The sequence below is a fragment of the Gymnogyps californianus genome, chromosome 11, assembly GCF_018139145.2.
Source record: "Gymnogyps californianus isolate 813 chromosome 11, ASM1813914v2, whole genome shotgun sequence".
Lineage (NCBI taxonomy): Eukaryota > Metazoa > Chordata > Aves > Accipitriformes > Cathartidae > Gymnogyps > Gymnogyps californianus.
Window position 1 is genome coordinate 14,513,406 of NC_059481.1, and position 13,171 is coordinate 14,526,576.

At 37.1% G+C, this 13,171-nt stretch overlaps 1 protein-coding gene across 2 annotated transcripts in view; it reads right to left on the minus strand.

The window, feature by feature from the left end:
* The window catches only part of IL16 (interleukin 16), a 33,673-nt gene that overhangs the window by 4,782 nt on the left and 15,720 nt on the right, over window positions 1-13,171 (minus strand). The window contains exons 6-15 of one of the 2 annotated variants that reach the window (XM_050903196.1): window positions 12,093-12,203; window positions 10,608-10,722; window positions 10,318-10,391; window positions 10,011-10,224; window positions 8,787-8,904; window positions 7,456-7,588; window positions 6,491-6,578; window positions 5,289-5,764; window positions 2,642-2,780; window positions 346-1,435 (exon numbers count right to left, since the gene is read on the minus strand). In XM_050903196.1, coding sequence (XP_050759153.1) covers window positions 346-1,435; window positions 2,642-2,780; window positions 5,289-5,764; window positions 6,491-6,578; window positions 7,456-7,588; window positions 8,787-8,904; window positions 10,011-10,224; window positions 10,318-10,391; window positions 10,608-10,722; window positions 12,093-12,203 — 2,558 coding nt within the window. Of the gene's footprint in view, window positions 1-345; window positions 1,436-2,641; window positions 2,784-5,288; window positions 5,765-6,490; window positions 6,579-7,455; window positions 7,589-8,786; window positions 8,905-10,010; window positions 10,228-10,317; window positions 10,392-10,607; window positions 10,723-12,092; window positions 12,204-13,171 lie in introns of both variants that reach the window. The other variant, XM_050903195.1, reaches the window with a different exon arrangement.

Below are 13,171 nucleotides of genomic sequence, written 5' to 3' on the forward strand. Positions count from 1 at the left end.
ATCACGTTAGCCTAACAGAAGTAGGATCCATCACATAAAAGAATAGGAATAATCTCTTGGCCCCAGGCAAAACCAGACTTAAATCTCCTTTATCATGGAGATGCTAGAAATATTCCTTCTTAAGTAAGAGGAAGTTTGAAATATATATGTGCTTATATAGTACAAATTAAAAACAAGTGTAACAGTCATGCGAGTTATTCAACCTTTGTGCTCTAAAAAGTTCTTAACTTAGTCTGTGCTTTACTATTGTGTGCTGCTACCTTAGAATGTTAATCTGTCAGCGGATCAGCACAGATGCTCACCAATGCTGATCTGTAAATCTGATTTTTAAATATGGTATCTTACTTTAGCGAAAACCCAGTGTCCAGGTGATGATTCTCACTTGCGGGTGAGAGAGAAGTCCCATCCTCCTCCACAGAGGACTGAGACAATGTGTCCAGAGTTTCCCATGCACTGTTTCCAGAAGAGGCTGGAGACTGAGGAAGGCAAAGCAAAGATTTCATTAAAGCAGATGACACCTGGCTACTGATGGAATAGATTTTGCTACACTTTTCATCATATGGCTTCATCATCTCACAAGACTGGGTAGCAGTAAGTGGGAAGCTTCGTGATCTTAGGCTGTGTGCTTTTGCTACCGATACAAGATGGGAAGTTGCAATGGCTTCTGTAGTTAAGAGACCCGAGGAATTTTCAGTGTTGGCGTTGTTGCTTTTCTCTGAGCTAGCCGCAAGGACCTCCCTGGGAGAGGAAGATCTATCTAGGCTCTTTGTACCCATGACCACAGGTGACTGTTGTTGGCTAGTTTCACAATGTTGGAGGAAGGCTTGGTTTAAATGGGCTGGAGCCACTTCCGACCCTGTTGCAGTGGGACAGTGTTCTTTCTGGACTGATGGTTTCAGGCTAAACCTTCGGTGTATTTTTTCAGGTGACTGCGGAGCACTCAAGGATTCAAATGAGCTTATTCTTTGTTTTATTGATGATCCCCTAGGAGAGACACGGGATAAACTAGATTGCAGTTCTTTGCTGGAAATACTCTCAAGGTCAGGAGGACTTTGATCTGCCTGTGTTTTGCGATCTGAGTTTGCTTTCCTCAATCCTTTCAGACTTTGGCGAAACCAGGCTGGCTTAGGTGCAACGGGAGGACCTTTTTTCACACTGTCATTTTCCTCTGATTTTAGCACTTCTGAACTGACTATTTCTGATTCTGATTTCTTCAGAACTGTCTCTGAGCTGCTTCGATTTTGATTCTCTTTGTTTGTGTCGATGCCAGGTTGCAAATCTAAGTGGACGTTGTCTTCACTCATGGTAGGATTAAATAAGCTTTTTATGCAGTCGGAAATTTTAACCCAAGGGTCTTCTGTTGTTGTATCAAGACTACAATCTACCCGTGCTTGTCTTTTAAGTATAGGCCTTTGTATTGATGAAAGTGGATTCCCTGTATTAGAGAAACATTGATTATAAACAAGCCTCCTTCTACGTGTCCATCCCTTATCTATGCATTTTTATTAATTCATTAAATTTGAATTTCATTCAAGGCTCCAATAGGTTTTTTTTTTTTTAAGTTTCTAAAAAGTTTAAACTTTTTTAAAATTCACAACTCTTGATCTACAAGTTCTGATTCCTGACACTGGAAATTAACTGAAAAACAAGGCTCTTCCGTACTTACAGACAAGATCCCTTTCCTAAAGGACCTGTAACTTCTAAAGGTAACCTGAAATTCTAGGGTGGTGAAGTTATGTTATAGGCTATAACAGTTAAAATAGAAGGCTAAAATTGCAATATTGTTTGCAGTCTAGTGAAAAAGTTGATGTTACAGTAAATTCTTTAAAAAAATAATTTTTCTTTCCCACCTTTGTAAGTATATCCTGCTCTAAAAAGACTCTCCTATGAAGATCTTTGATTAATATTTATGCTTCCTTAAATTTGTACAGGCATTTCCAGTTGTATTCTTCTAGTAAGTAAAAACTTAATTCTAATGTAGGAATATTTTTTTACATCACGGACTGATTAAGCATTTTAATATTAGACATGGTAGAGCTGAATGGTAGCAAACTTTTGTTTGTGCAGTTGCAGTTACTGTTATCTGCTTCAGTGTAAATAAAAATATTTTTTTTGAGGCATCATTATTTTTTTACTGATCTGAGCCAGAAGTTACAGGATTACATAACAGTTTAGGTTGTAAGAGACCTCTTGAGATTGTCTAGTTCCCTTAACACTAAGTTTCCTTAATTCTAACTAGCACAAGAAAATACTAACTTATTATCAGTGGTTTGTACCATTGCAACACTTGAGCCTTGAAACTATGCATAAAAATGTCCTTTAGAAATGCTAAAACTAACTTTTAATATCAAATTTTCAATATAAATAAGCAGTTTCACCTGAAGAAATACAGCAGTAATGTACCTGTCCATGAACACTTTTTTACAATAAATCATCTGTTATGCTTCTTTTGATACAGTTTCCCTTTTTTTCAAAGATTAATCAATAATTTGAAATTTCATCTGTTTACCCCAAAATTTACAGATATGGGTTGAAGTCTATATTTAAAGAGAAAGGTGAAGTCAGCTTGATACCCATTTTGGAATCCAAACTAAATGCTAGGTTTAGCTGCAAAAGAAAAAGTTAATGGAATTAAACATACCTAAGTTTGCTTTTCTTTCTTGTTCTCTGCCCACTGGAACAGCAGTTATGTGTTCAGTATCATATGCTGTAGGAGAAGTGGTAAAGACACTGTGGGTTACATCAGTTTGATGTCCCTCTAGCATTGGTTCTCCAGCTTCCTGCTGAACAAACAGGAAATAGAAGTGTGTCAGAATGTAATTATACAAACCACACTATATATGAATCTGAAAAAAACCCCATATTTTAATTTGTTTTTAATCTGAAAAGAAATATTGAATAGAAATCAAGCTTTCATTTCTGCTTGGGATCTAATCCTCATAGGACTTTATTTATTCTATATTTCAAGAGTGCTGGCATGATTTTTTTTGGTTACACTTGTAAACAGACTGTGAAAAAATGCAATTAACATCTCAAAACTTTAGTAATAAACTTTATAATAAACTAAAAGACCACCTACTATAATTTTCAATTTTTGTGAAATCGGCCATTCAGTAGACTTTTTTGCAAACCAGTCAAGCAAATTTCCTCTAACTTCATATTAAACTCTTTTCTGTTGAAGCCTTTTGCCCTTAAGCACAAGCTAGACAAGCCTAAATCATTACTGCAGTTTCAGAGCTCTCCCTTTCTTGTGTTTGGCTGGAAACATAGGGTGAGAGGATTGGTTTGAGGTTGCAGTAAATGCCACTCTGAACATCATTAACACGTGCTCTGGAATTACTTGATTCCTTTGTAACCAGTGATACCAAGCTACCATCTGCTCTGCTGTGACACTGGAAGTGCTCTCTGCTGTGTAATTAAGCTTCAGGATTACTAATAGGAACCAAAACCAAACAGGACAGAGAGTGAAGGTCTAGAAACAAATGAGATTGTCCTGAAAAAATCAGTAATCGAGCAATTTCTTAGCTTTTCTGTAATGGGGTCGTGTTTGTTATGCAACTTTCTTATCCTAGGAAAACCTTTCTCCATCCCCTGCTTACTAGGGTCCTTTTTGAAAGTTGCACTTGTGTTCTGTTGCTGTTAGACATGGACATCAGTTATTCAATAAGTGAAGCAGCCAATTTGGAAGCACTATGAACATACAGTTTGATCTTACTCTTTACTGATGGTAGTTATACTTGCCTTTTTACTGATACAGTTTAAAGCACAGTCAAAAATATCAATTAAGCATTCTTGGTTATTAAAAAGCAACCTTACAGTCTACAGAACCCCCATATAAAACTGTGGTATGCAGGCCTCAAACTGACTAATACAAAATGTTTGGGGAATGAGGTTAAAAAAAAAAAAAAAGCAGTAGTAAAATCTTTTCTTAATGATCTGAAATACATTCTGACAAGAAACCTTCTCTCCTGGCAACTTAAAAGAGCTATTGCTCTGAGATATACAGACTGTCTTACTAGAGGAAGTTATCTTTATTAACAGAGCTTGACTTTTCATGGACTTTATTGATCTTAAGATATATTTTTTTTTTCTCCTTATCATTTAGAATAACTGAATACTGAAGACTAGTAAGTTGCATGCAGTGATAAGTTCAACAAGTACCTATTTCCCTGAATTTTACTTTTGAAAGGTGATTTTCTAGTTGCTGTTGATGAGTATGTTTCTACTGCTATCTTCTTAGGGGATGGTAAAAGAGTGACCTTACATGAGGTGCTGAATTGAAACTTCCTTGGATATTAACATTGTACATGGACTTCAGCCTGAGCTGTATCATTTTATTTTGATCTCTGCAGCTTGGGAACTGGTTTGTTGGGGTTTTGGGGGTTTTTTTGCATTGCATTGAGATCTGTTCATTTCTACTGGCATATTACTAAACCTAGGGGAAACAGGTTTCATTTTTAAACAAACCACAACTTTGTTTCAACATGCAGATCTCACAATCCCTCACACTCATGCAAATGTGAAACACTGTCTTTCTGTTCTATCTTAGATAAGGGAGGGAACTGAAATTTAGTAACATACAAATATACACTCAGTTTTCAAATACTGTAGCTCATCAACAAATATGTATGTGCCTCGCAATTTAAATGAGTTTATTTAGTGCCTCCTGGTCTCAAGAAATGTATATGAGCCCAAGATTACCTGCTGTACATAATGTTAGTGCTTTCTTCCAATAGAAATCCACTACTGAAACAAAGAAATTGTTTCACGGCTTCTCTACTTCATAAATGATTTGACTCTGTGAGTGTCGAGGTTAGGATCAACCATACCAAGCTGACATCAGAGGCTGTGCAAACTCCTCCAGTCCAAGCCCAGAGCACATCACTGTTCCAGTCGCACTGGAACCAGAGAGTGCTCGATACCACCAGTGGCACATGTTCATGAGGAATGACAGTGAGGGACTCAAGTTCATTCTCTCTGCTGCTCTCACTGGGATTTTAACTCAGATTCCTTGATATGGAAGAAAATTTCCTTCAGACAATTCTCTGCTTTCTGACCTTAGTTTGAACATCATGTTTTGAACTAAACCGGCTTCACTAAGATACATACATTATTTTCAAAACAGAAGAGCCTCATCCCCTTCCCCCAGTCCTCACATACGTATACACGCTTTCTCTTTCTTCCTTGCCGTTCTTCCTGCCATCATACAAAGTCACTTTGCCTTCCTCCTTCACCTGCCTCACAAATATGCAAACACAAGAGAAAAAATTTTGCAAATTTTGCTTTACCTGAACATTTGCAGAAGGTGATACAGCCACTTCCGATACAAGCTTTTCTTTTCTGTCTGCATTACACTGGTCATTACATGTACAGTCCTGCTTAAAATATTTCCTTGGTGGAGGTTTGGGCTTTGATGATTTAGGTTTTCTAACGAGGATCTCTGATGATTTCTTAGTGTTTTGCAAGGGTCGACCTCCCTCACTACACGTAGGAGGGGAATTTCTCTCTGAATTATTACCAGACAATGAGTACAGCAGGCCAGGTTGTCTGATAATTGGTACATCAATGCTATGCACTCTTGCTTTCAAGTCAGTTAGTTGGTATGCAGCACCATTACTACATGAGGACCTAGGGTTGTAGCTGCTGTCACTGCTGGAGCGGGTCATTAGCTTCTGCATCCTGCGGTTGCCATGAGCAGCATTCCTTTCAATATGTTTTTCACATGGGTGTCTTCCATGCCAGCTCATTTCTAGTTTTTTAACACCTGTATCAGGAACATGTTCAAAATGTCTATTCAGATACATGCAAAGTGCTCACTTCTAAGATTCAGCTGATTGAATTTGCAGCTAAATACCATCATCAGTTGATGTAAAGGTATGATTTATACATTAGAGGCTTGTAGATTGAAGAGTCAACAGTTACATTCTTGGACCGCAAAATAATGTTACATTTTCGCTATATATATATATATCTCAGCAGTACAGTTTTACTGATGATGAATGTTACCTTTGGCCCTTTAGAAGAAATGGGGACACTAAAAAGAGTATCACTGCAATACGTTACTGTAAGAGGATGTCATTCCTGAACTGGGCAAATAGCTCTAACCATGACTGCATATGCCTTTCCTCACAAGGGGATTAACAAGCATCACCTGCATTGTGCAGTTCCCTGCTGTCATAGTCTTGTCACCTGCTGACAGTTGTTTGAAAAGCTTTAAGCAGAGGTTATGAATTGGAAAGGATGAGCATCAGCGAGAGGAAGTTTGCACAAAAACTTTTGCTGGCGATCGGACAGATGTCGTCTTTTCTTATCGCTCTGGTGATGTATCTTAGGAGGCATGTTAGGAGCATTGTCCTGTGTGGTTTCCTCCTCTTCCTTTCTGCTCTGGGTTACTTGACTGTTACCAAGGATTCTAATACAGCATGTACTCATCCTATACATCTTTTAAGTCAAAATTATCATGTCTCAGGGAATGGACTTACTCCCTTACCTTCAGTACTCCATTGGTGTCTCTCCTTTCCAAATCTGTTGTTTTCTACAGCTTGTGCAACAGCTTCTTTTAGCTGTTGCTCAGACACCTAGGAAATATCATGCCATTATACTCTCATGAGAGTGCTGTGGGGTGACGAGTAACTTAAGCATTTATTCCTTTCACAAAGATTTCCAAGTCCTGGAAGTCCTCTAATGGAAATTAAGGTTATATCCTTAGTTACATCACACATCAGTTAATTTTAAAGCTAAGTGCACACCGTTATGTTTGTATATATTCCAGTATAGGTGAAGTATATCTATGGGTGTGCTGTTTATATTGGCTGTTTAGATAAAATGGAATCTTTCAAAGATAAATATTCTTTTGCCTATTTCACTAGAAGTGGAGTTCTGGATTTACCAGTATAAGATAATTTAATACTGCATTTTTGTGATAATTTATGCAACAATTTAAACTTGATAATCATTTATATTGTATTTGGTGTTAGGAAGCATTTTGTAGAAAAATCTTGCAAGAATAAAATATTTTACTTTAATATTAAACTTAATTATAAATATTGGCTGGGCAAGACCTAGATTTTAATTACTGAAAGATGGGTGTAAAAACACTTCTTTCTTTTTGGGGGGTATGTTCCTTCTTTCAAATTATTTTCTTATTGGGAATTCTTTCTTGCATAAGAAATATTTTTTGGTTTATTCCTTTAAACGTTATTTCTGTAGTTTCCTTATTCACAGCACAGAAACTCATGTAAGATTGTCTCCAGTGATCTTCAAATCTTACGTGATTATATTTAAGATTGTGCATATCTCAGGTTTGTTTGTGTGCAGCAATGCTTATAAAGAAATCAGTGCATGTTTGTTATCAATGTTTTCCCACCAGTTTTAGATTAGCAGCTGCTCCCTCACTTCGTCTTAGTTCTCAACGTGTGCTTTATTGAAAGTCAGAAAGAATACAGATTGGGCTACCTGTGGTTCAGGGTGTCTGCTAATAATAATCTGCACTGCACCAGGATCGCAATGGCTTAGCACAGCATAAACTTCATTAAGAGTCGTATTTTGTACTGAAGCTTCGTTAATTTCAATAATTTCATCTCCACACCTACAGAGATATTAAAAAAAGAGTGAGGATGTAAACAAAACCGATTTTCTGCCAACTTTGTCTCACCCATGTGAAAGTATACCAAAAGCAAATTCATGTGGTTGACCTCTAATTTGATCACAGATTAAATCATTATGTGTCTCTGTTCCTGTTACAGAATATGGAATGGGAATGAGTTGAACATCAAGGTTTTTTTGATCTAACTGCCTTGTTGCATGCAACCTTTGAGCTTTCTTCATGTTCAGCTATGCACGCTTTGTGTCTGTGATCTTTCTGCTGTATGCAGCTCAGCTGCTGCTTCCACCTACATCTTCCTTCCTTCCTTTCAAGTTAACACTACACTTTTCACGTCTTTATGGTCTGCTAGTGTTATTTAAGGTCAGAAAGGATGTTGTGTTTCTGCTACATATGAATAACTTGCTAACAGAAAAATTCTAATGACAAACTATTATAATCCTGCTGACTGCTAGACTGAATCTTTCTAGATTAAATCTGAATTTGGCCCACATGGAAACTGAGACTGCTTTTCTCTGCTCTACTGCAAATACCCACATACATTAAGAGGCTGACTGAAGGCACGATTTGTATCATACAAACTTTCAAATAGTTTAAGACCACAGTTCTTTCAGCTAAAGTCTGAGGCATTTAGAGAGGAGGGTTACAGAGCACCTAAAGTTAAATCAAAAAGCCTTCACTGAAAATGCTGTGTTCTGTTCAATTCTAAATATGTTCAGCACTACTAATTGGTCATGAACCTTACCAAGTGAATTTCTACACTCCTACTAAAGCTCATTTCAGCAAATCTGTATTTCTATTGGGCAAGAAGGGATAGAATTTGAGGAGTTTGTATCAGGAAAAACTAGTGCTCAAACAAGCCAGATTATGCTATATGTTTGGGTTTTTCCTGATACTTTCACATTTGGAAGTCTCCTCCAGGAAGAATGCTATATGCTTGTCTAAGACCTTCAAAGCTAGCCCAGCCTGGACAAGAGACAATAATTTCACTGGGTTGCTATATATCTGGAAATCCCACATATCCTAAATACGCATGCTCAAACCCTCAGAATAGCGCATATGCTTTAAACCCAAAACTCCCAGAAAGCACTATGACTTCCTGCTCAAACAGGTAAAAAATAAACCCATAAAACAGAGCAATGAAAAAACTTGTGGCATAGACAGACACTCTTTCTCATCCTACCTGAGTCTCCCATCCATATGTGCCACTGAGCCTGGTGAGAGGGTGTGAATAAAAATCCCTGAAATACACTGGAAGTAAGGGATGCTACATAAACCGATTCCAAGGCCAACACCTGGCTCTGAAAGAATTAACAATAATAATAAAAAAACCATAAGAAGCAGTCAAAACAAACCATTGGAGAGACCTTTTTTAGAACTGTCTTCGATTTAATTATTTTTTTCTGTACAAATCAGAACCAAAGTCTTGTGTTCATGAAAGTTTCACATTCAATATTATCTGCTACTTCTACCGCTTTTTTCTTTTTTTTTTCTTTTCCATCTTTTTTCCCCCCTCATGATTAAAGTGAGTGCACACCAATATTGCTTGTGGGGTTCCAAGATCTGGTTTGCAATTCATTACTGGTGTGTCACAGACACAATGCAATGCAGGTTTATTTTGCAAAATATCTATTACAGAAGAATTCAAATGACTTTACAAGGAGACAGAATAGAAAAAAAAAAAGAACAAAAATTAAGGAGGAACAAAAATTAAGGAAAAAAACTAAACAAAAATTAAGGATGTGTGGCTATTGTTTGCTATATCATCTCAATCCCCTTTGTGTTTTATATAATACAGCTCAAGATTTTTGTGAGTTTACCCTCTTTGCTCTGGACAATCACTCTGATGTCAGATCCCATCCTGTGTGTTTGGTAAGCCATATTGTTACCTCATAGAGACTTTGCTTTGTTCATTGCTTTGATGTTCCCATATTTAAAAGTTTATTTCATTCTGCCAGTGGTTGTTTATAAATAGAAGATGATGGCAGCTGGAGAGGAGGTGAAAGAAATACAAGAAGATATAGATATGTGTTTTATTTGTTTTTAAGCCTTTTCAAGAATGAAATGAACTGCTTGCATAATTATGGGTAAGAGTTGCATAATCTGCTTAATAATTGGTAGTTGTTGCCAAGAGGTTTACTTTTGCACATGAAGGATGTGAATGTGATTCTAATGCTTGAGTGAAAAAAAATGAATGATTGGCTCCTGAGGACAGATGGTGTTCAAAATCCTGCTGTTGATAGATAGTTGTTAGCACTGACAGGCACCAAGATCTAATTTAGTGTATAAAAAAAATGAGTTCAGGAAGAGAATCAGGTTAGTGAGGAAAGACATTCAGAGAGCAAATGAACAGTGTTTTGTCAATCAGTGCCTTGTTTGCCAGTGCTCAGTTAATTTTAGCACTTACCTTTGTTTAGGGTGACTTCCATTATGACCCTGTCATTAGGCTTTGTAGCATTTAATGAGAATGCTGCACTTTCTGAACAGAAAGAGCTGTTTTCTTTGGTTATGCATGTACTAGAGCTCAGTGACTGACACAAGTGAGGTGACAGACAGCTGGAAGCAGAATGAGGCGTGCTGAAGCTTGTCCTGACTGTAAGTGTCAGAAGACCCTTTTTGGCCTGCTAGAAAGAAAAGATAATGAATGAATGGGTTGAGTTCACATGCACATTGTGTGTAAAGACAGAAATTGTTCTGGAAAGAGAGTACATAACCTTGAATTTTTGTAAAGCATCATAATGTGTTAATCCATGCATGGATTCTCCATTCAGTTCCAGGATTTCATCACCTGTTTTTAGAGAGAAAAATTGTACTGTTATGATTACTGTATTGTGCAGTAAGTTACATGATACATACATGTACTCAAACGGAGTCTTGCAAATGCAATAATGGATGCAGGTGTAAAAGTCACTTATGGCTTATTTTAGCTTCACTTTAATCTGCCTTTAGGTATCATTCTTTGTGAATCTGGAGTGGGAAAAGGGAGAGAAGAGGGATTTCCCACCTTCTTGTAGCCTTCCATCAGCAGCAGCAGCTCCACCAGGAAAGATGGTTTTGACATAGATGCCTATTGGTCCATAAATGCTGTCTTTCCCTCCAACAATACTGAAGCCCAAACCCTAATTTATGGAAGAAAAACAGTGTGTGAGAGCCCATGTTCAGTTCTTATAATAGTTCATTTGCAGTTTCTTCTGCATTACCTACCTTGGCAGTACTAGTCAACGGAGTAGTATAATCCGTGAAAAAATAGTCAACCACATGCCAGTAGTAAAAGCAAATGAAAATTTCAGTGGAATACCCTCATGATTTGCTTTTTGTTTGTTGCAATCAATTAATTCACTATTATAAACACAGAGGAAGGTGTCTAAATTCTTTTTTTTTTGTCCTTGAACCAATAAGTAGCCTTGAGAGATTAATTTATCTGTTCTTAATTTCCTCTCCTATAAATGAGATTGATAAAAAACACTATATAAGATCTTGATATTACTACTAATTTCAGACACACAGATGGAGATCTTGTGGAGATATCTCTCTCTCACCCTCTACCAGAGTTAATGCATGTTGTAAGTTTAAGCAACACCAATAGACTTTCGTAGACTTCTCATCTACTTATTCTTTGCCCTTCCTCCCCTTATATAAAAGTCAAACGCTACTTGCTACCCTTAAGAAGTATGTTACAAGACTAATTCATACCTCTGAAGCCATTTAACATCCCTCAAATGAAAAATGAAAGCACTGTGCTAATGACATCCTTATAGGCTCCGAAAATACAGACAACAAATGACTGTTTTGTAAATTATGATGATCATACTTTATGGAATGATTTCTGAGAGTCATCTCACAGCTTAAATAGTTATAAATAAAATATTAAATATTTTAACTGAAAAGGTTATTAATGAACAAATTCAGAACCTTATTCAACAAGTTCAAAAGCTATGTGTTTATGTTCATAGCTTCTGTATTCTCTTTTTAAGTATCTTCAGTGACATTACTGTTGTAGATACAACTATCTTCTGTCTTTCTCCAGACTTTATTGTGTTTTTTGCAAATGTTTATTATGTTTTATTGTGGTCCTTTGTGTTCCTGGTAGCTCTTGTTTTCCTTCTCAACAGTACTGTCTTTATGGCTCAAATCTGACTTGAAGGAAGCTCTAAGGTTGCTGCGCTAGTGCAACTTACGGATGACACAGAGTCTATGATTTCAAGCCTACCTCCAGCTGCCAAAAAGGGTAGCAGTGAATGTCAGTGTTGGTGTTGCTAGCTTGGTGTGGATGTGTTATTGGAACCTGAAGACTGTGCTTCAGCAAAGAGATACTTCAGAAGATTAAGAAGCAAGTGAATGATAACTAATCACTCCTGGCAAAGCCTGGATATGAATTAGCAACCCAGAAGTAGCAACCTTAATACCTGAAGTCACTTCCCTGCATTTTGCAGATTACATTTGTGAAATAAAGTAAAACTCTATTGTAAATCAACAGAGCCAGTCTTACCTTCCCTTGTCCTTTCATCAATACAATGTTTGAGATTACTGAAGCCTGTGAGCCACAGGATGTGTGTACTAGCTGTGCTGTACTTAGTGATCTAGATGGCCTTGAAATTGCCTGTGAACATTAAAAAAAAAAAATCATTTTAACGCAGAACCAGAAATTCTTGGACATACATTAGGACAACTTGTTTATTTCAAATTTTCCTCCCTATAACTGATGGTAGTAAAGATTTTTTTTTTTTAAATCAATTCTCTCTAATTTTCAGAAGCCACTTATTCAGACAATCACTGCTTACTGAAATTGTCCCGCAGTGACTAAACTAGAGCGAAACTAGAATGTTGGCCCTTAAAGTGGTGCAATGGTGTAGAAAGATATATTTGTGCTCTCACTTGATTCTCCATGCCAAAATCCCATTTGTGGCCATTAGGGGTCCTAAACAAGTATTATCATGTTTGCCTCTAAGAACTGAACTAAGAAACAAGAAATTCTAACTCCTTTCCTCATCTTGCGATGAAATAACTTTATGTTGGGACAAACAGAACCTGTTTTCAGCATTTCCCCCAAAATACGAATTAGTGCTCACAAAAGTTCTTCAGACTGTAAACTACCCTGCGCTGCCTCTGTTGAGCCACCACATAGGCTTCTTTCTACTGCTGAAAGAGGTGAAGCACATCCTTTTTTCTTGACAACCAAAGCAAGCAGTTTCTCAGTGCTTTTCCTCCCTCCATTACACAGATAGTGGATTTCTTAACTCCAGCCCCTGAGATTTGACCCATTTTAATGAACCTTTAATGAAATATTTAATGAAAAGCTCCTATTTGAACATGGAATTGGGCATTACAAACGAATTTAAGCACTGACAGAAGTCATTACCTAAAGCTAACTATGCATGAAGTTCAGCAGGGCCAGAGTTAATTGCACTCATTACAAGTCGAAGAGAGTTCAACGCTTTTTTTTAATGCAGCAAAGTGAAACTAACAGGTGTTGAAGTGTGTGGAACACCAGCAAAAATATCAGCTTCTGCATATGTGAGAAAATAAGTCTCAATTTTGACATGAAAACAAGATTATTTATTCAACATG